Source organism: Anabrus simplex, chromosome 2 (assembly GCF_040414725.1).
Source record: "Anabrus simplex isolate iqAnaSimp1 chromosome 2, ASM4041472v1, whole genome shotgun sequence".
In the NCBI taxonomy this organism is placed as follows: Eukaryota; Metazoa; Arthropoda; class Insecta; order Orthoptera; family Tettigoniidae; genus Anabrus; species Anabrus simplex.
This window is the reverse complement of record NC_090266.1, coordinates 857,972,527-857,995,935: the sequence shown is the minus strand read 5'-3', so window position 1 is coordinate 857,995,935 and position 23,409 is coordinate 857,972,527. Positions and strand designations below refer to the sequence as shown.

The window sequence follows — 23,409 nt, the reverse complement described above, 5'->3', positions numbered from 1 at the left end:
CCATACCATATAACGATAACTGTAATCAGAATGTGGAGATACGTGTATTATCCATATTTTTATTTAGTAGGTGCGGTAAACCTGTAAAAATTGGCCTTGTTTTACATTACTGCAAAGTATATTATGTAATAACAATATTTCTACTGAAAGGAAACCATTTTAAGAAACAAAATCAAGTCATGTATGCTTGTATAAAGATAGGCAAAACAGAAGGAACACCCAATAGGAAGTTAAAAATGACAGGTCAGTGCAGGAGAAATAAAAAGGACAACAAAGATCTCCACATCTTCATACACTGCCATCTTCAGATAGCTTTGCCCCCACCCTCCAGTTTGAGGAACCCCTCCCACCAACAAGCTCGTTTCTGCTTTCCAGCTTCATCAGGAGGGTGAACTTCAACGCTCATTGAGGGCCCATTTTCACAGATCTTTAATCTTTATGTTGGAAGTGTATGATAAGAAGAAAGCCGGATGAACTAAGAAAGAGGAGAGGCAAAAATATAAAGTTGAATACAGTTGATAAAGGCTAGGAACACAGGATACGTCCAGAATGAGAAAAAGAAACCAACTGGTTAATATAAGCAATGGAAAGGAACAAACAAAAGCAAATCAAGTCATACATAGAAAGACAGGAACATCAAAAGAAACATACAATAGGAAAAACACAGTGATAGTGTGAAGATGGAGAAATTGAAAGAAAACACAGACAACAACAATCTCCACATCTTCATACACTGCCATATACAAATACATTAGAACTCTGCTATAGCGAGTACAGCATATAACGAAAACCCCGTTATAACGACAGTTTTCGCCAGTCCCTTCAAAATTCCTATATTAAAACTGTGTATTATCCTTCGGTTACAACGAGAGCCCTATCACTGACGCATCCGTTACTATGAGCAGTTAAGCATGCACGATTTTTCCGTCGCTGATATTTATGCACCCAGTGATTATATTGCATGCAGTCGATCATCTTTGGTGTTGTTTCCTCGTTATGTCCACTAGTGAGCTCTCTCGTCGACATTCAAAGGCGATGTCTGAGTTGATTAGTACTACCCGTCGACTGCTGTTCCATAAAGAAAAATGGAAATGAAAGAGAAAATGTTTTCATAATAAATGCGTAAATAACGTGTTCGATAACAGTTGTAAACTAGTTAGAAATAAAGGCTGAAGTAAATGATCGCTTAATTTTAATGTTAAATACTGCAATTGAATAAGAATGGAATGCACCTCAAGATATGGCAGAGTGCATAATTGATTTCAGAGGTTAGTTTATATTTACACGCATCTGGTTAAATTTCGGAAAACCGGGCGAGTTGGCCATGAGCGTAGAGGCGCGCGGCTGTGAGCTTGCATCCGGGAGATAGGGGGTTCAAATCCCACTGTCGGCAGCCCTGAAGATGGTTTTCCATCGTTTTCCATTTTCACACCAGGAAAATGCTGGGGCTGTACCTTAATTAAGGCCATGGCCACTTCCTTCCAACTCCTAGGCCTATCCTATCCCATTGTCACCATAAGACCTATCTGTGTCGGTGCAACGTAAAGCCCCTAGCAAAAAAAAAAAAAAATTCGGAAAGGCTATTATCATGTAAATTTATAGCGAGAAGTTTTACTGTTTTTTTTTTTTTTTTTTTTTAACTGGTCCTTGAAATCTATTTTCATGATATAGTACAATTAAGTTAGGATATTTAACGCTGTTTGAATAAGAAAACTGAAACGTTTGCCACAAAATATGATTGATTATCTTTGGTACGGTACAGTTTTCTCGCTGTGTGCTCTAGTCAGCTCTCTCTTAAGACATTAGAAGGCAAATTTAAATTTTGGAGAGACTATTCCCATGTAAATTTATAGGGAGAATGTTATAATTTCTCTACTGGCACTTGGAATATGTTTTCAAGATACATATGTATAGTATGGTTAAGTTGGAATAGGTGACACTGTTTGAATTAGAAAACTGAAACATTTGCCACAAAATTCAATCGATCATTTTCCCCTTTCTCGCTATGTACACTTGCAAGCTATCCCGTCGACATTCGAAGGTGATGTCGGAGTCAATTAATAATACCCGTCAACTGCTGTTCTCTAAAAGAAAATTCAAAATGAAAGAGGATGACACGTTTTCGTAATGTAGCATAAATAACGTGGCCGATAGCAGTTGTTAACTCGTTAGATATAATGGCTGAAGTAAATGATCGCTTAATTTTAATGTTGTATACAGAAATTAAGTAAGAATGTGATATACCTCAGGATAGGGCAGAGTACATCACTGATTCACAAGACAGTTTATATTTTCTCACGTCTAGTTAAATTTTGGAAAGGCTGTTCCCGTGTAAATTTGTAGCGAGGAGGTTGTCATTTCTCTACGAGCACTTGATATATGTTTTCATGGTACAAACACAGTTACATTAGGTTAGGTGATGCTGTTTGAATAAGAAAACTGAGGCTTTTGCCACAAAGGCCTCTGGAATGATAACATATTTTCAGAATGAAATTAAATATGCTCTTTCATGCAGTACGGATTTCAAAATATAACAAACTAGTAAGCTGTAGTGTGGATATCATTCATGAAAATGCAAGTTTTGAACTAACCGATTGCTTTTTCGTACCGTTTTTAATGTGTATGTGGTTTTCCCAACTTTTATGAAAAATTGGACATAACAATCTGTTATAGCGAGTAAATTTTTCGCTGTTGTGAATTCTCACTATAATGGACTTCTACTGTAGATTGCTCTCTCTCCTCATCAGTACCAGTTCTTCTAAATCCATTTCTTCTTAGCAACTGACAAGCTCCTTTCTGCTTCCCAGCTTCATCAAAAGGGAGGGCTTCAACACTTGCTGACCTATCATTGTGTTTTTCCTATTTTGATGTTCCCATGTTTATGACTTGATTTGCACTTGATTTTATGGCTACCGGGTGAGTTGGCTATGCTGTTAGGGGCGCGTAGCTGTGAGCTTGCATCCGGGAGATAGTGGGTTCGAGCCTCACTGTCTGCAGCACTGAAGATGGTTTTCCGTGGTTTCCCATTTGAACACCAGGCAAATGCTGGGGCTGTACCTTAATTAAGGCCACGGCCAATTCCTTCCCACTCCTAGGCCTTTCCTATCCCATCGTTGCCGTAAGACCTATCTGTGTTGATGTGACGTAAAGTAACTTGTAATAATAAATTTTGTTCTTGTTCCTTCTTTTGTGTTTGTCCTGAGTTCCTAGTCTTTTACCAATACCTTTTTCTCTCTCTTTCTCCCCTTTTCCTGTATTTAGCTGGCTGTCAATCAATCAATAAATCAATCAGTCAATCAATCAGTCAGTCATCATTGATCTGCATTTACCGCTGTAACCCCGGGGGCAGATTCCTTACCAATTGTTTAACTAGTCTTTCCTTCAATGATTAAAAGAACTTTGAAATATATCAATCATTTCCTCTGATAAATTATTCAGTTCCTTAATTCCTTACCCTATAAAATATTTGCCCCAATTTGTCATCTTGAATTCCAACCTTGTACCGTTAAAAGCTCCACTCAGGCTTATTTCTATGCTGTTTTCCACATAGTTGATTATCTTAACAAATAATTCTGCATCAGTGTCAGTGTCACCCATTCCAGGTCTACACCCCAGAAACTTCAAGTTGCCTGTTATCTTTAGAGATGAACCTTACGCCTAGAATTTCATGCCAGGCTGCGTGGCTCAGACAGTTGAGGCGCTGGCCTTCTGACCCCAAGCTGTCAGGTTCGATCTGGCTCAGTCTGGTGGTATTTGAAGGTGCTCAAATACATCAGCCTCATGTCGGTAGATTTACTGGCATGAAAAGGACTCCTGCAGGACTAAATTTCAGCACCTCAGCATCTCCAAAAACTATAAAAGTAGTTAGTGGGATATAAAGCAAATATTATTATTATTATTATTATTATTATTATTATTATTATTATTATTATTATTATTATTATTATTATTATTATTATTATTATTATTATTATTATTATTATTATCGGGCCTATGTTTAAAGTTTCCAACATCCCTAAAAACAGAACATGGATAACGCAGTGAGTTGTGGCTGTTTAAAAAAGTCCATTCTTATATATCTCAGAGGAAAGGAATACTGTATACAACACAAGGACTTCATGACAGTCAAGCAAGATACTAACTGATAAAATAACTACACTACAATTATATTATAAAATAATAGGAGAAGCAGTCTAACTGAAACTGTGGAAATTTAATTTCACTAAATACAAAAATCCATAGACAGATTATTTTTGTTATTATTTCTAACACATTAAGAGAAATTACAACTGCTGTTAAGTGTTAGATATGAAAAGGACTACAGAAGGATTTCACAACAGTAGACAGATTATTACTATTATTTTAACCTAATATACTCCAATAGAAATGAAAACTGCTGTTAAGTTGAATGCTGAATATCAAAATGATTACACAGCGATTATTCCAATATAGCAGTCACTGGTAAAATATATCGTATATATCTTATTTTTTCCTGCATGAGGGCTGAAGATCTGTGAAGCTGGCCTCTCAATTAGTGGTGAAGCCTGCCCTCTTGTTGAAGCTGGGAAGCAGAAATGAGCCCGTTGGGGCTGAGGAAAAGTAGATGTAGAAGAACAGGAATTGTTGAGGATAGAGTGTAATCTATTTGAAGATGTGGAGACTGTCCTTGTCCATTTGTGTTTTCTTTCTGTTTCTCCCTCTTACCTCACTGACCTGTCATTGTGTTTTTATTATTTTTTTCCATTTTATATATATATATGACTTGTTTTAAGAGTCTAGGAACCTCACTAATAGCCTGAGCACGTTTACATGCTGTATGTATCTGTTATGCCCACTTCATTTTTTCCAGGGGTGGCTGGCCTTGGATCATCTTGGCAGACGTGTATGTATGAAGCACTTGGATTGCTAATTTCTGCATGTCTTAATATCTTTTTGTGGAATGTTTGAAATTAACATTGCTTAACTACACCTTCTGCCTTGTGATATGGAGATGGGCTTGCTGTTCTCAAGAGAATTTTGTGGCATTTGCCTTTTACTTCCGGCTAAACATTCTTTGAAAAAATTGTAATGGCCACTTTGCAATTAATGCGATCTGGCAACTTCTTGTAATGACCCCTTCATAACTATTATGTTCTGGCAACTTCTCGTAATGACCACTTTGTAATTATTTCATTCAGTAGCTTTTTATAATGACCACTTTGTAATTATTCTCATGTAGTTGCTTCTTGTAATGACACTTTGTAATTTCAGTGGCAGAAGTGATGTGCTATAGTAAGGCCATATAAAAAGAAATTAGTTGCTAGTTATAGATGCAATCCTGTGCGGTTAGATTCATGCAACTGTGAGCTTGCATTCAGGAGATAGTGGATTTGAACTCCACTGTCGGCAGCCCTGAAGTTGGTTTTCCGTGGTTTCCCATATTCACACCAGGCAAATGTTTGGACTATACCTTAATGCCATAGCCACTTCTTTCCCACTCCTCGACCTTTCCTATCCCATCATTGGGCATTATTGCCATAAGACCTATCTTTAATGGTGTGACGTAAAGCAAATTTAAAAAAAATTCAGATGCAAGGCCCCAATATACGGCACCATACCACCCATTTAAAGTACGGGCAAATAACACTTCGACTTACTGGCGGGACTGAACACTCCTGACTGATTTATAACTTTCAGTCAGTCATCGCTGCTCTGCATTTAGGGCTGTTGCCCAGGTGGCAGATTCCCTGTCGATTGTTGACCTAATCTTTTCTTAAATTATTTCAAGTAAGTTGGAAATCTATCGAACATCTCTCTTGGTAAATTATTCAAAGTATCTAATTCTTCTTCCTATAAACAAATATTTGCCCCAATTTGTCATCTTGAATTCCAAATTTATCTTCATATTATGATCCTTTTTAAAAACACCATTGCCGGGCTGAATAGTCAGACGGTAGGCTGCTGGCTTTTTGAGCCCAACTTGGCAGTTCCATCCTCTCTCAGTCCAGTGGTTTTCAAAGGTGCACAAATACATCAGGCTTGTGTCAGTAGATTTACTGGCACATAAAAGAACTCCTGTGGGACAAAATTGTGGCACCTCATTGTCTCTGAAAACCATTAAGAAAATGTAAATTGGGATGTAAAACCAGTAACATTGTTATTAAAAACACCATTGAAGCTTATATATCTTCTAATGTGGCTCCATGCCACCTCTCCACTGACAGTTTGAAATATACTGCTTATTAACAACAATTATAATAGTCGAGCAGCTCGTCTCCTGAATCCCCATATTTGGAATTCTGAAAGTGGACTGGGGAGAGAGTGTAGAGATCGGCCATGCCAGGAAGAAAGAAGGAAGCTGTGTTGACATAAAGATGAGCTGTTTGTTGACGTTCAATTAACTCTTAGTGAAATAGTATATTGCAGGTTGTGAGGATAGTTTAAAAATAGACAGAATAGTCTCAATGTGTTCAGTTGATTTTGTGCGGAAGGTTCTAAGTCCCTTTAATATCGCTGAGTTTGTGTCGAGTTTCCACAAAATAAGTTTAACTTTTATGAGAAATGAGAAAGCGAAAGAGAAGGAAATGTAATAGACCTGATTGAAAATAATTAAACAAGAGTTGACCAAATTGAGTAGACAGTTCTCAAGGTTCGTTAAGAATGTGAAAATCAGACCAGTGATACCTATCACAAAGCCAGTTTTGTGACTGCAGATTTTGTTGCAGGTTTGAGTGGGAGTTCCTATCCAGAGTTGGAATCCTCTTAATCCAGCGATGGAACTCGGTCACCCTACAAATCCTATAGTTCTAGTTTTGTTGCGAGTCTTGTAAAATATATTAATATGAACATCAGTGATGAGTTCAAGAGAAAAATTGAGGATTTCTGTCTGAATGAAGGTGGCAAGAAGCGATGTTCATTGTCACATGTCCACAGGAATGTTTGTATGATGTCATCAGAGCTACAACTTGTGGAATAAAGAATTTTCTGTTATGTTACACAGTCATCTATAACATAAAATATTAATGTTCAGAAAATGGTACTGTCGCTTTGAGGATACTAGAAGAGTAAAAGTGAAGTGTGAGTGATGAAGACTTACGACAGTGGACCATGGCAGTTTCATGAGAACTCAGTGCCAAGAATATAGATTTCCGTGCACCACATGCACGGATTAGTTGATCCAAGTGAAAACCTGAAAAAAGGAGGAGGAAAATTATGGAATTCATATCCTGCTTCCTTGCACACAATGAAGCATAAAAGGATAAGGCTGTAGAGGAATTTCTTGAATCTTACAGGGAGAGATATATCCCTTACACTCCTTCCTCCATTTATAATACAGACCAGAGTGGATTTGAGCCCAAAATTTGATCAAAGCGGACTCTATCTTTTGTAGGAGAAAAGAACACATGGTAGCCCAGTCAGTGCGTTGACGCATTCATACACTATAATGCCTACAGTCAGACTATTTACTGTGCTTCAGGAACCGATAGGAACATTTGGTCCAATAGCTTCTAAAAGATTACTTAAAGCTGATAACATTATTGTTGCTGCTATAAAATCAGGAAAAATGGGAAGGGGAGAGTTGAGACTGGTTTACAGAAGCCTTTTTACCCTTTTCAGAAGACAGTTTTGTCCTACGTTCAGATTTCTGGACTACGTATAGAGATATGACTTGTCTCGAGGAGTTTCTTCCAGGTGAGACCCTAGAGTTGCCGTAGATATCTCATGGTACTATGGAGAAAATCCAACCACGGATTGTTTTATTAGTTTATTTTTTCCAGTGGTGGAAAGCTCATTTCCATTAAGATTAAAGTAACGTTAAGCTATAAGTTTCCTTGCGTGTATGTTTGCTTGCTTGCTTTCGTTTTCTTTCTTGTGATCAAAGTTGATAAGAAAATTTGTTATTTCAGTCACTCTTCAATGTAAATAGTGATACTAGCTGATACTAGAGTATAAATTCTCTTCACATTTAATTCTGTGATCCAGAAGTGCATGTTCAGCTACAGCAGATTCCTTGGGTGGATTTAGGTGATGGTTGTGTGTGTTCCTGTGCTCTAGTTTGTATATTGCACTACATAGAACCTGTATACACGTTTTTGCAGGAGCGTGGTTGCGGTAAGCCAGAAGATGTAGTCTGTGTCTTGTGGATCTTTGTTTCTGTGTAACTTTTAGGCTATTTTGATAGTAGTGGTGTAATGGTGTAATTGTTGTACCAGAACTTTGGTCCAGTCAGTGCAGGATATTATGATTGACAGATGGGCTGTTTTCTCCCATTAATAGTAAGAGATCTAAGCGATTTGTCCGATATGTCATGATTGGGTATCTTATTTCACCAAGGTAGAGTTTGTTCGTAAGGTATAACTTTTCTACCACTGTATATTGTACTTTCAGTAACTGGCAAACTGAGTTTTATGCATGTCAAAAGCAGGGTGAGGTTAACTATTAAAAGAAATTGGAAACTGCAATATGTTCAAGTTTAAGTGCTCCTTTTATCATCAGCATAAACACCAATGTTCTGTAGCCTTCCTCTTCTCACATCATCACAAATTTTCCATGACTCAGCACATGCTGTTGCTAATCCAATTAAAAGCATAATATGTTTTGATCATTCATTTCACCTCATCCCCGAGCCTGTATCAGGAAACAAGACAAAGGGGTTGACAAAAAATAACTATTACTAGAAATTTTTCATAAATATAATGATTAGTCACTATAGAATTGCCAGGCTGAGTGGCCAGAGAGTAGAAGTGCTGGCCTTCTTAGTCCATGTTGGCATATTTGTTCTTGACTTGTTCTGGTGGTATTTAAAGGTGTTTAAATACATCAGCCCAGCATTGGTGCACTCCTGCAGGACAGAATTCTGGCACCTCAGCTTCTACGTAAAACTTATAATTAGAGTGGGTTTTACATTATTATTATTATTATTATTATTATTATTATTATTATTATTATTATTATTATTATTATTATTATTATTATTATTATTTATATATTATATTATATTATATTATATTATATTATATTATATTATATTATATTTATATAATAATAATAATAATAATAATAATAACAATTCGCTGGGGCCTTCGCTGGGGCCGTCAAGGACCACGTTAAGTCTTGTTGCATTTGACACTGAACTTGGCCTTTTTTAGAGCCCAAATTTCCCTCATTCTTTGTGAGTGGGCCTGCTTACGCTCCTCTGTCCAAGGGGCACCGTGTCTTCTCTTCGGTTGCTCGTCTCGGTTTAGCCCGTTCGTCAATATTTTCTTGTGGAAGAGATCTCTGTTAAGGGTGTCTTCAGCTGAGATATGTAGCATTTGCAGGTCTTCTTTGGTATTTCTAAAGCAGGGAATTGTGGTTTTGGGGTTTGAATCAAAAAAGTGAAAGATTTCTTTAGTTAACTTTCTTCCGTCCATTCTTTTCAGATGACCGTAAAATCGTGCCCGTCTTTTTCTGATTGTGTCGGTAATTTTCTCTATTTTGCTGTAGACTTCCTTGTTGGATCTCTTTTGATGGATTCCATATTATTATTATTATTATTATTATTATTATTATTATTATTATTATTATTATTATTTGTTGTTGTTGTTGTTGAAGTAAATTATTTTATTCATACCTTCAATATGGTATGTGTGCCTCCTTTGCTGAACACAAGCACTTAAATCATGGCAGAATTGTGGACAATACAGAGTCTCATTTTTAAATCAACAGGCTTGAATTTCTCCCTCTTCGTTGCTTTAATTTCAATGCTGAAAAGCCCATTTCACACAAAATACATACCATAGAAGAAAATAGCAGTTATACATTAATTGCTCTTTTATAGATGGATATCTAAAGGGACTGCAGGAAGTTTTCATTTTAGTGTTCTGTTTTCAAATCTTCTAGCAGCTCTTCTATATTAATTGGAAGAGGTTGTGAATCTGCAACAAATGGATCACAAACTTAGTCAAAATTGTCACTCTCCAAAATAATTCTTAAATTTCTTCTGCAAAATTTCTAAATATTTTTAAAAATGGTGTATCAGTAGTTTATTACCAACAGCAATCGGCAGTACGGTCAGAATCATCTCCCACTTTCAACACATCTATCCACAGATTCTAAAGTCATATCCATACCAGTGGAAATACTTTCTTTCTTAAGTTTCAGCCTTCGATCCATCTCATTCAAGTGAATGCATACATAGGACAGATATGCTAATTTTGATATCCAATCATCACCTGCAAATAACTCCATGTACTAATGTGACTCATTTGTTAAAATGCATCTATTTGTACTTTTAAATTGAAAAATCTCAGTTAACACTTTCCCTTGTAACATCCACTGCTTTTCTGTGGATAGTAGATGTGTAGTGTGTTCAGATATCATTTCCTGACTTAGAAGAGAAGAAGCTATATACTTAATGGTGATGGTTTAATATAGTTTACGTCTTTTACTACTTCTAGTACAACCTTCAGAAGACGTAGCACCAGGCGAGTTGGCTGTGCGGTTAGGGTCGCGCAGCTGTGAGCTTGCATCCAGGAGATAGTGGGTTCGAACCCCACTGTCGGCAACCCTGAAGAGCATTTTCCATGGTTTCCGATTTTCACACCAGGCAAATGCTGGGGCAGTATTTTAATTAAGGCCACGGCCGCTTCCTTCCCACTCCTAGGCCTTCCCTATTCCATCGTCGCCATAAGACCTATTATCTATGTTGGTGCGACGTAAAGCAAATTGTAAAATTTTTTTTAAAAAAAACGACGACGTAGCAGTTATGACTTAGCTGTGAATGAGACACTGGTCGCATTGTGTGTACTTTTTTTTACTTTAACTACAAATCTTCTACTCTGACAGTCATGAAAAATGTTCTGCCTGTTCTAGCAGTTGCACGATCCTGTCATTTTAATTCATTCTCAAGCATGTAATCATTAGTTGCACAAAATATGTTGTCACCATTGGCTCACTCGAGGTGGGTTTTTTTTAATTACAAGAAAGGAAAGTCATTGCTGTTAATTATGCATGACCGCCAATGTCGGTGGACTTGTTCATCTAAAGTGAAAACTTCTGACTGCTGCTGATTTTCTCCTTCACTAAGTCTTCAATGTCAGTGGATACATCTCTGACATGATGGCTGATGTCTCAGCAGAGGAAGGAGGAAGGTACCTTTGATATTTCATTCATAACTTATTAGTCCAGGACTGTGTTCATCATCTCTTTACAAGTTGGCATTAATAGCATTTGAGCTGTTGTGTTTTGCAATGAGTTTGGCTAGTTTATAACTAGCTTCCTTTACTTTAGAGTCAAGAACGTTACCTGTATATGGTACAGAATTGGCTGGAATTGGGAAATAAATTAAATTGCATTCCTTTAAATTCTGAGATACCTAGATTCCAGTGAAATGCAAGAGTTGTGTTAGATTATATTTTCCTTATTTCATACTTCATTGGTATACAGATTCATTTTCAGATTAATATAATGGACAGCCCTTCCGTAGATTTATTAAATGCAGCCAGTACCCTTTTGTGGAGAATATCTGTATGGAAGAATATCAGAATTATAATTATGATGATGTTTATTATTCCAAACCACTTGACCTCTGAGTGTTCAGTAAGGATATTCTTTGTTAAAGGCGTATTATGAATATTTCAGACAGTAAATGTTACTGGAAAAAATATATTTTTTGTCAAATGTTCAAGTTGTTTCCTAAATCACTTTTAATAATTAGTTTAGGAACATAAGAGTGTATTCAACTACTGATATAACTGACATCTTACATAAGTTGAAATTAAATACAGTAAGCCCATAGAATTCATTGTGTTAATCGTCCAGGGAGTGAAGCAGTTCTTGGACCTCCGCAGCCTATGTACCAATGTAGGAGAACTTCTGGTATTCCAATGGAGCAAGCTGTAAGCAGACAGCGACTTAGACCTGGTTCTGGCTTCCTGGCTGTACGGGTGATGACAGATGGCCCAACTGCTGTCTTGCAAATCACAGACCTCAAGGAAACTGTGCTTCCTGCAGCACCTTTAGTGGTAAGTTTCTTTAAAATGTACATACTGAAGTTTCCTCCTGGGTGAAACTCCAGTATTAAACAGTATGTTTCATGTACCTTCGAACATTAATTTTGCAAATGTCTGACCCAAAACATTTGTTCTGTCTTCTTCTGAAAGTTACATTTGCTGTAAAAATTTATTTATTTTCTTGGTATTGTTCCTACCAATTTGTATTGGCATTGTTAAATGGAACAGGACACAACACTTTACCAGCCTTTCCTCATTCATTCAGTCGGGCAAATCTCTTTTTGGTTGTATACCAGCTGAAAAATTCTGACTTGCCTGGATTTGTACCTTGGTATTATCTAGCAGACAACACGAGAATACACTAATGTTTTCATTGATTCATATTAGGTGCTTCGGACATCATCAGCTGCTGTAAACATAAAACTTGGATAATTGAATTAAAATTATGAGATGTACCGTATTTAGTCATGTACAGTATTAGACCCCCTGGGTTTTTGAGACGAAGAAAATGAAAACAATAATTCTCGCATACAAGACCCCCGGTTGTTGCTATAAATATAGCAGGCAAGATCCTTAACAAAGGCATCGTTTAATCTCTCGTGACTCGGACTAATATAGGTAATTTTTTTAGAGAAGTAAGTTTAAAACGTGATAAAAACTATCCAATTACATTGATTGTTTTACTTGTCAACTTACCTAACAAATAATAATAATAATATTAATAATAATATTATGGAGACAACAAATGTACGATATTAAACATTATGATAATAAAATGCATCAACCGTAGGGACGTGAAAAAATCGCATTTGCAATAAATGTGAATTTTTAAATCTTGTACTGAATCCAAGCCGACGGTAATTCTCGAATTTACAAAAAAATGTGTTATGTCATATACTTCTAGAAACCTGGGCCTGGCAGCGTATACAAAGAGGCAGTCTTGAGGATAGAGTGGAGTTGTTTTGATGAGACCTGTGTGGAAGTCGTGTTAACAGAGTGTTTGAAGTCAAGTATGTGAATTGGTTTTGTTTGGTTGGTAGTTGACATGTATCTGTTGCAGTCTTCTTCTGATTCTTCATAGTAATAAAATGAAATGGCGTATGGCTTTTAGTGCCGGAAGTGACCGAGGAAAGGTTTGGCTCGCCAAATGCAGGTGTTTTTTTATTTGACACCTGTAGGCGACCTGCGCGTTGTGATGAGGATGAAATGATGATGAAGACAACGCATACACCCAGCCCCCGTGCCAGAGAAATGAACCAATTATGGTTAAAATTCCCGACCCTGCCGGGAATCAAACCCGGGACCCCTGTGACCAAAGGCCAGCACGCTAACCATTTAGCCATAGAGCCGGACTTCGTAGTAGTATTTTGTTTATGATGGCAGCTTATTAGTGTGTGTTTGTAGAAGATGTAAATATAATCTGTAAATAAAATAGTGTACGTAGCTGACAGCACCGCATGTGTGCGTCTTTGTGAATACGTTAAATTATTATAATAGTTTTGCCCTAGCATCTAAACTGCTGCTAAAAAACACATACAGTACAGGAACGATGCAAGCCGACCGGAAGCACAACCCTCCAATTGCGAAGACGGCAACACTGTCTAAAGGTGGAACCATTGCCCAGTACGCTGAGGGAATTATGGTGGGCAAATGGAGGGACAAGCGAGTGGTACAATACATTTCCTCACAATTTAAGAACACAGTGGTCACCATCACAAATAAAAGGGACCAAAGAAAAAGAAAAAACCTTGCCAGCAGTGCAATATAATGCACACATGAAAGGAACTGATCGGTGTGACCAACTCAGGGAGTACTATCTTTTCGAAAGAATAGGTGCCCTTCGCTGGTACAAAAAAAAAAAAAAATTGTCCACATCATTCAATTGATGATCATCAATGCTTTCCACTTATACAACATACACAATACCAGGCTTGGAAATCCAAAAATGGTTTTATACAACTCTTGCCTACAAATAGTGGAATCGCTTCTGCCACCCCATTGAGCACAGCTAGTCCGCACTCCTGTAAGAAAGAACAACTTACATCGGTTGGTGAAAAACGATGAGCGAGGCTCCAAAGGAGGAACCAAACTCCAGAAGTGCAGGGTCTGCTTTACAGGAAGTAAAAAGCTTTATAGGAAGTAAAAAACAATCAAAATTTTTCTGTTCTGGCTGTCCAGATTTGCCAGGGATTTTCTTGGTTGGTTGCTTTGACAAGTATAAAGACATGTAAGTGGACCAAACAGTTGATGGTGGGCAGGGGTTAAATTATTGTACAGAGTGGGAAAAAAAAAAAAAAAAAAAAAAAAAAAAAAAAAAAAAAAAAAACAAGCATTAATAAGGCTGAATGTTGTTTTTTCCCAATTTATAACATGGCCCAAACAGTAATTACTGTAATATCTTTCATTATAACATAAGATTTTCAACAAAATAGCGATCAGTGGTATAGCGCACAGGGCTGAGTATCTGAATGCGGCCCGTGGACTTGGACATCTTCAGAAATTTTAATATAGGCAGGGAACATGTTAAATTCGAAATATTTCCTTCTTGTGTTTCATCCTTCCCTACAATTATTGTATCTTACATATTCTTGCACTTGTAACCAACTTCTCCCCCTCCTTGACTTATCACCAAAGAACCATCTGTCTGTGAACCATAGGTAAAAATTGTCTGTGAAAAATTCTCAGTCTTGTAGACCAGGTTCTGGATGGTTGCATAATACAGCGTAAGTGCCAACCTATGAAGTGGGTTATCATTAATCACCCCCTGCCCATCAGAAAATTTTTGAGTCAATTCCAAAGCATGCACCTCCCTTCCTGATATTGAAACCCTGCTTTACCCTTCCCGACAGCAGTTTACTCTAAAATATATAATAGAACACAATAAAATTTACACATCACCTGCTGGTTCAGTGATAAAACATTTTTGTAGTTTGTTTCACACCTAGCAACTGCTTTTCAGTGTAAAGAAATTGGCAAAGAAATTGTTTAACAGATTTATCTAACCACTGATGAAGGGAATGGTTGAGATTTCCCGAAACATGTATGGTTTAATTAATAATGTTTCTTTCATTTAACGAGTGTATTGATCAAGGCGGATTTAAATAAACTATTATAAATAGTTATATTATACATTCAGACCAGTCAATACGGACCAAACACAATATTAACCTATCATGGTTAAGTTTATTAACAGTGAGTATGCCAGACAGGCAAAGAATTTGTTTAACAGATTTATCTAACCACTGATGAAGGGAATGGTTGAGATTTCCCGAAACATGTATGGTTTAATTAATAATGTTTCTTTCATTTAATGAGTGTATTGATCAAGGCGGATTTAAATAAACTATTATAAATAGTTATATTATATTTTCAGACCAGTCAATACGGACCAAACACAATATTAACCTATCATGGTTAAGTTTATTAACAGTTGTGAACCATATGCGATTTCAGTGTAGATGTGCTTTAAAATAAGCCTGAATTTTGTCTGATTTTTTCTATCAACACTGAAAAGTCTTTCTGAGGAAGAATTACTGTCGAGTACAATTAATACTGCAGATACAACATTACTTAAGGTTTTATAGTGGAAAAGTGCAGGGTAGAGCTCCTTCATTCACAATGAATTTCACAACACTTATGCATAATAAAATGAAGTGACGATCGAATATGTATCATTGCCAACTCATAAGTATTGAAACAGGGAGGGTTGTGGAGTAATATGGAAGATATTTCCTTCTTTACTTTTTCGTCTTTTCATGATGATGTCGCTTTTCCGCAATAATTTCCCCTTTGACCGTAATACCGGAATCGTAAAGTGAAATCCGTTATAATTACGGACAATCCATAATAGTTGGCACATCTGATACAGATGAATGTCAAGATGGATATATTTTGAGCAGTTGTGAGAGATTGCCGAGGTCTGTAATGTAGAAATAATATAGTGTATCCCACTCCCAGCGGAGTGGGAGACAACATGCATGTTCCAAGTGATATTTCATAACCTTCTGCATATTCTGTTACTGATATTATTACAATTATTGCTTAATTATGCACCCAATGCCTTTATCGTAAACCCAACAGCCTTTGTCATAAGTACTAACCTTCTTTTTACTGGCTGTATTGAAAGTGGTGTCCTTCAGCATTTAAACATTCTTGGCATCTTCTAATGAAATTGCTTTTCACATGCATAAGTTCTTGTTGTGTAATTGTCCTAACCACTGTGGTTATTTATGAATTCCAGCATTAAGTGATGCTGTTTTTCTTCATTTATTCACGAGACACCTAACTGTTCCTCTACCTGGAACTGAAACCCCAGGAAATCTCTCCTGAAATCGCCTATGCAACTCTCTACATTACTCGGTTGTTACATATGTGTCATACATGAAAACTCTTTGTTCAAGTGTGAATTTCACTGACATTTTAACAGTGTAATAATGTAATTCATCTAATTAATCCTACTGTAATTCAGCCATACATGCTCTTGCAACAAACGTATCACTTCATCGCTTCCCACAACACACAAATTCTAGCAACTGATTGCCTCATGGCTACGCAGTGAGTCAGCATGAGGTTATGAATACATCGCTCGGAGCGTGTTTGTGCATGTCGAATGCCGGCTCCACTGGGAGTGGGACACACTGTACAAATGTGACACGAAACGGTCAGCAACAGTGTTACTGAAAGAAGACTGTGAAAGTCTTTTAGAATCAAACCCTGACGAATCAGACAAGTAAGAGAAAGAGAACGTGATTCATGTGCGGAATAGAGAGTAAGACTAGCAAATTTCGTAAAAGGTTTTAAGTCTTAAGTCGTGCTGAATTTTCATGCTAGGAGTGTCCAGTTTTGGAACAGTTTATGAACAGTTTATGAACAGCAAATTCAGTCATAGAATTTCACGCCCAGAGTGAATATTTTTTAAGGAAATATTTTGCATTTGGCGTTTTGCTATTTTAGAATATAATTTAATATCAAATAATTTCAAACTCTAGACAGTAATATTTTTTGTTATGCAATAAATATACTACCATTACACATTTTTTGTCCGACTCGTTGGCTGAATGATCAGCGTACTGGCCTTCGGTTCAGAGGGTCCCCGGTTCGATTCCCGGCCAGATCGGGGATTTTAACCTTCATTAGTTAATTCCAATGGCCCGGGGGCTGGGTGTTTGTGCTGTCCCCACCATCCCTGTAACTCACACACCACACATAACACGATCTTCCACCACAATAACACGCAGTTACCTACACATGGTAGATGTCGCCCACCCTCATCGGAGGGTATGCCTTACAAGGGCTGCACTCAGCTAGAAATAGCCACATGAAATTATTATTATTATTATTATTATTATTATTATTATTATTATTATTATTATTATTATTATTATTATTATTACACATTTTTACGGTATCTCTTAGAATTTTAAGTGCATCTGTAAAATGTAGCACAAGTGTTCGATTTATAATTTTTTCTGTTATTTATAAACCACTTAAACTATAAAATAAGTAAAACTGTTTTTTGCTTATAATTAAATTAATATTATAAAAAATATACATGGATCTGTGAGACTAGGCACTAGCACTCAAGTCACAACGTAGAGCACCAGTGCTGCAGGGTTAATTCTTCTTGATAAAGTTTGCCTTCTGTTGTCATGCTAGCTTTGCCACTCCAACTAACACCCATGTATTATCAAAATAAGTCTTCTGGAAGCACTCCATATTCCCCCCCCCCCACTCCTCATCTACCACCATGTTCCAGCCCAGGTCCTACTGGTTTATGCTCTCCTAACCAGGTCTATCTTTTCAGTCTCTCCTTTTATTTGTAATTCCATAGTTTTTTTTTTTTTTTTTTTTTTTACATTCTTTATTCATTTTCATAACTGATCGGACTGTTAAAGATACCATCAATAACTCTCTACATTAAGCAAGAAATATTTGGTTGTCAAATTTTGTAGGTTTTATTTTGTGCCATGTTGTGTTGTATAATACTTCACTGCTTTTTTAAAATAAAATCTTCCTTCTATGAGGAAACCATTTTCTTTTTGTATTTAAATATTTTATCTTCTGTATTTATTTAAAGGAATACTTTTCTATTAATTGATATTTAATCACCCAAGGATGTAATGAATATATAAATTGTATACTAAATATTTAATAATCATAATGTAATTCTTTCAGTGGCCCCATAGTTTGACAGAGGAGCAAGAGTGGCCTGTACCTATGTCTCCACGAACCATCATATCACAACCAGCACCAGCAGATCCTAGAGAACTTCAGGTGAGAAATTGGTTCAGAATTAGGGTCTTTCTTGCTGTCATTGTCTTCACCTTTAACCAGGGCTCATATTGCTCCATATTCCCCACCTCCTCATCTACCACCATGTTCCAGCCCAGGTCCCACTGGTTTATGCTCTCCTAACCAGGTCTGTCCTTTCAGTCTCCCCTTTTATTTGTAATTCCATAGTTTGTTTTGACATTCTTTATTCATTTATCTGTTTAACATGTTAGCTGCCACGCTGCATTTGGCGACCCCCCACTTAAGTGCCATTTTGAATGAAGCACAGTTTCTCTTTATTTCCTATTTTATTGTGCATGTGTACTGGTAATAAACCATAAACAAGGCAAAAATAATAATTTCAGTGGGTCACGACTGTGGTCCCAATGAGGTCGGCACATTTACTTTTGGTAATTAAAAGCACCTGAAATGAAATTGCCGACCCAATCGGGCACTGGCCATTGTTTAGCATTTCACAGGAGATTTGGCACAAGAACTTCAAGCCACATTGTTTGCTACTTTCACTATGCCAAAGTCTATTGCGTGTTAGTGTCTATGAAAATGAATGATTACTTTGATGCAACCAGGAAGCTGGCTGGCTTGAGAGCCGAAACTGAACGTTGTAGCCCGCCTCCGATGGATGTGGCCTGCAGGACACAGACTTGGTTTGCTCCATTGGCCTACTGACTTGCCACCAATGAAAATTTCTTAGGCCGCTGAACACGGGCTCTCACCTGGCCAACGGGCCTTCTACAGGAAACTGGCCCCTTCACCATCCATCTCACATCTCCCTACTGAAATACATTCGAATGTCAAATAATTTGTTCGAATGATGAATTTCACCTTTGTCATTACTACGTAAAATCATATGCTGACCCAATCACACAGTAATATCACACATGTCTTGAAAGTATTTTATGCTGCATAACCAACCGAATTGGGTGACAGTGTTATGTCATCAGATTACTGAAGAGTCCCTTGAGATACCGTGGTTCATTTTTCCGCGATAGAATGCATGCAGTTAGTATGAGTGCCATTTCACATTACCTAGCAACCTGCTGTTTTCGGTCTGGTCGCTCAGGCGCAGGTATTAGTAAATACGTATACTGGCAGTCCAATCAGACCTCCATGGCAGCTAATGTGTTAATACGTTCAAATCATCTTGGTTTATTTTTCTCCATTTTATCACTCACCTTTTCCACCTTTAATTTTTTCACTATGTTATTTCTCAGTCTATTTCTCCTTGTTGTCTGTACAGACTGCTCATAAATTTAATTTCTACTACCTGTATTTGATTTTTAGCATTCTCTGTTACTGAGCTTTTATTTGTATATCCCTTTTTTATAGTAGATTCTGTACAGTGTAGTAGAGATCACTCCACTGAACAAGTTGGCTCCAAGGGATAGATCGTGTAACTGGAAGCTTATGTTTTTGAGCCCCACCATCAGCAGCCCTTAAGGATGTTTTCAGTGGTTTTGCCATTTTCACACCTGTCAAATGCTGAGGTTATACAACCTAAGTTGAGGCTACAGCTGACACCTTCCTTTTCCCATCCCACCATCTGAATATTAGTGTGTCGTTAAACTGCTGGGAAAAGAAACATGTTAAATAATGAAGAAACTTGCTGTGACCAACAGACAAGAGGAGAAATGATCTGGGGCATTCCTTGACTGACAAGTGTGTCTTAATTAGAGTGTGTTCTTGCACTGCATGTGCAGTTGTGGCTGCTTAATAAACGAACTGTGCCTATTGCTTGTGAGAAACAAGGACAATTCTGTGCGAGTCCAATGAGAAAACTTGTGCATATGCGTGGAGCATTATCTCTGTCTCCATCACACACCCCACTTCCGCTCCTCCCCTTCTCTTCCCTGAAGCACGGCAATGACTTGTGCTCTGGCATAGCAAATACGCTGAGTTCGTCAATTTGAATTGCACTGCACGTTATAAATTTCATATTAAAGCCCGTATTATCAAAGTATCAACTTGTGAAAATTTGAATTTATAATTCCACCTTTACAATACTGTAATTCTCTTTATTAAAATGACTATTGTATTGTAAGGGTGGAATGTGGAATGTGAAAATTTGAATTTGTGGAGTTTGTCACCGCTAATAATTACTTTACCTTTAAGGCCAAATATATAAACAAGAGGGTCTTCCTATGGGGGCCCCAGCTTCGGGAATTATGGTGGAAATTTATATGGATTTTCTTGAAAATAATAAAATCAACAATGTTAAAGGAATAATAAGCTGGTTGAGATACGTAGATGATACGTTTACAATAATTGATCATAGCGTTACTACTGGAGAGGAGGTATTAGAACAATTAAACAATATGGATTCCTAGATTAAATTTTCTTTCAAAAGTGAAAATAATAAAGCATTAAATTTTCTTGACATTACAATTATTAATGACTCTAATAAACTTAGGTTTAAAATATTCAGGAAACCCACTCAAACGGCAAACGTAATTAGACAAAATTCCATACACCTGGCTGCACATAAGAGGGCCTCCTTTTACAGTATGATTTACAGAGCTTATAATATACCCATGTCAGAAGTAGATCGTAAAAATGAATTGGATACTATTTATTTTATAGCAAAAATCAATGGGTTCAACAGGCAATTTGTGGATAAAATTATTAGCAATTTGAGAAGAAATCATTTTCCACATTAACCAAGGATACCAGAAAGAAAGAAAGATAGTTATGCCCTTTTCACCTATAGTCACAGTAAAATATACGAAATCACGAATGTTTTCAAGAAACTTGATATGAAAGTTTCTTTTAAAACAACCAATAACAACGCTCATCTTTTCTTTAATCAGCACACTATCAATAACGGCAATAGCAAATTTCAGAAATCAGGTGTTTACAAATTAAAGTGCCAGCAGTGTTCCGCCAGTTATATAGGACAGACAGGCCGCGATTTTAACATAAACTGGGTGAGTTGGCCGTGCGCGTAGAGGCGCGCGGCTGTGAGCTTGCATCCAGGAGATCGTAGGTTTGAATCCCACTATCGGCAGCCCTGAAAATGGTTTTCCGTGGTTTCCCATTTTCACACCAGGCAAATGCTGGGGCTGTACCTTAATTAAGGCCACGGCCGCTTCCTTCCAACTCCTAGGCCTTTCCTATCCCATCATTGCCATAAGACCTATCTGTGTTGGTGCGACGTAAAGCCCCTAGCAAAAAAAAAAATTTTAACTTAAGGCATAATGAACATGTTAATGCGTCAAAGTATGGCAGATTCTCAGCATTCAGTTCTCATATGGACGATACCAATCATACATTCACAGGCATACAAGAAGACTTCAAATTCTCCATTTATGTAAGAAAGGAAATCTATTGAATATTATAGAAAACATTTTTATGAATATTGATAAAAAATGCAACCCGATTTATAATCTTAATGAGATATCGGAGGAAATCAATATACTTTTCGAGGAGTTAATCAATAAATTATTTTCACGAAGGCGTGTGAGTAATACTTTACCTTACGCCTCTCCCCTTGCATCAAACTTCCCTCACAGTCAGTCCTCAACGACCTTCGAGGACGTCACTCAGTTAGCTTTAGCACGTGAGATGGAGTGGTCGACGGAGTACGGGCAAGGAGGTGAGTGACTGGATGGGCACTTAGTTCACATTTTAATTGAATTTGTTCTTTAGTTCATTCATCTTTTTTCTTTTTTTAGTCCCATATTGTCAACACATAATAAAGTTCAACTTGCATCATCAGTATAACTCCACCTTCTAATTAAGAAAGCTATTTTAATGTGGCATTAGCATCACACTGTTTTATGTACAGTACATATATAATTTTATTTGCACAGCCACTCACGTTGTTTTATAATTGGACAATTCATTGTGTTTAACAACAATTTAATCTGTGATTTTAACTGCACTTCATACTTCATATTATGTTCATGCCGCACCATTTTAATATTGAAGATTGACAAGACGCCATCACGCCGCGTAACAGGATACAAAGACTTATTATTTACTTATTTCAGCGTGTCCTCACCTTATTTTTAATGTTTTGCATTTGTGACTGAAGATGCCCCATAAGAGGACGAAACATGTATCACGAGGATAACCTAATGTAGTCTCTTTAACAAAGACAATTACAGTATTGTAAAGGTGGAATTATAAATTCAAATTTTCACAAGTTGAATTGTGTGCCCAAAAATAACAAAGTAACCTCATCTTCTCAAAAAGAAAAATTTTCTCTGCCAATCCAATTGCACCATTGTTCTTAACATAACACAAAGAGCATCCCTACCAAGCTCGATAGTTGCAGTCGCTTAATTGCGGCCAGTATCCAGTATTCGGAAGATAGTGGGTTTGAACCCCACTGTCGGCAGCCCTGAAGATCTGAAGATGGTTTTCCGTGTTTTCCTATTTTCACACCAGGCAAATGCTGGGGCTTTACCTTAATTTAGGCCACGGCTGCTTCCTTCCCACTCCTAGGCCTATCCTGTCCCATCGTCACCATAAGACCTATCTGTGTTGATGCAACGTAAAACAAATAATAATAACAACCTCTTGGTAAAATAAATAATCGGAGACAGAGAAATTTCCTAAAAATGACGTACATTAATTTTGAGTTTCCAGACAAATCCACATCAAGGAAAAATTATCTCCCAAAATGTTACGAAGAAACTTCACAAAGAATTTGGGCAGTATGTGATAGCGAAAAACTGTGCGTGAGCATTGTTGAAACCAATTACTCAAGAGGCAGAAAAGTAAGAAATGTTGTATTTGATGTGTTGAATGACAAAACTGCTTGTTAACATCCCTATTTACTAGCGTGGAAAGAAATGCCTGCTGCAAATTATGCCACTGTTGTTGGATTGTGTAATGAAGGCATGCACTTACCTTAGATAAAAGGTGCAAAATACAACAGTGTGTTGTTTCTACTTAGTGATAGTGGAGCTTGCGAGAGAAGCAGCCGAAGTTCTTTCTGCAAGCTTTCCAAAAATGTTACAAGTAACTTGCATTGTTCATGCTCTACACAGGTTATGAAAACTGCATGGGCTCAGTATCCTAAAAGCCGAGCGAATTGGCCATGCAGTTAGGGTCGCGGAGCTATGAACTTGCATTTGGGAGATGGTGGGTTCGAATCCCACCATCGGCAGCACTGAAGATGGTTTTCTGTGGTTTCCTTTTTATT

The 23,409-nt window shown here is 37.2% G+C and overlaps 1 protein-coding gene across 1 annotated transcript in view; it reads left to right on the top strand.

Moving 5' to 3' along the window:
* The window catches only part of Vps13D (vacuolar protein sorting 13D), an 866,734-nt gene that overhangs the window by 749,204 nt on the left and 94,121 nt on the right, over window positions 1-23,409 (top strand). Inside the window, 3 exon segments of the mRNA XM_068226303.1 lie at window positions 4,850-4,882; window positions 11,782-11,984; window positions 18,147-18,245. Coding sequence (XP_068082404.1) covers window positions 4,850-4,882; window positions 11,782-11,984; window positions 18,147-18,245 — 335 coding nt within the window.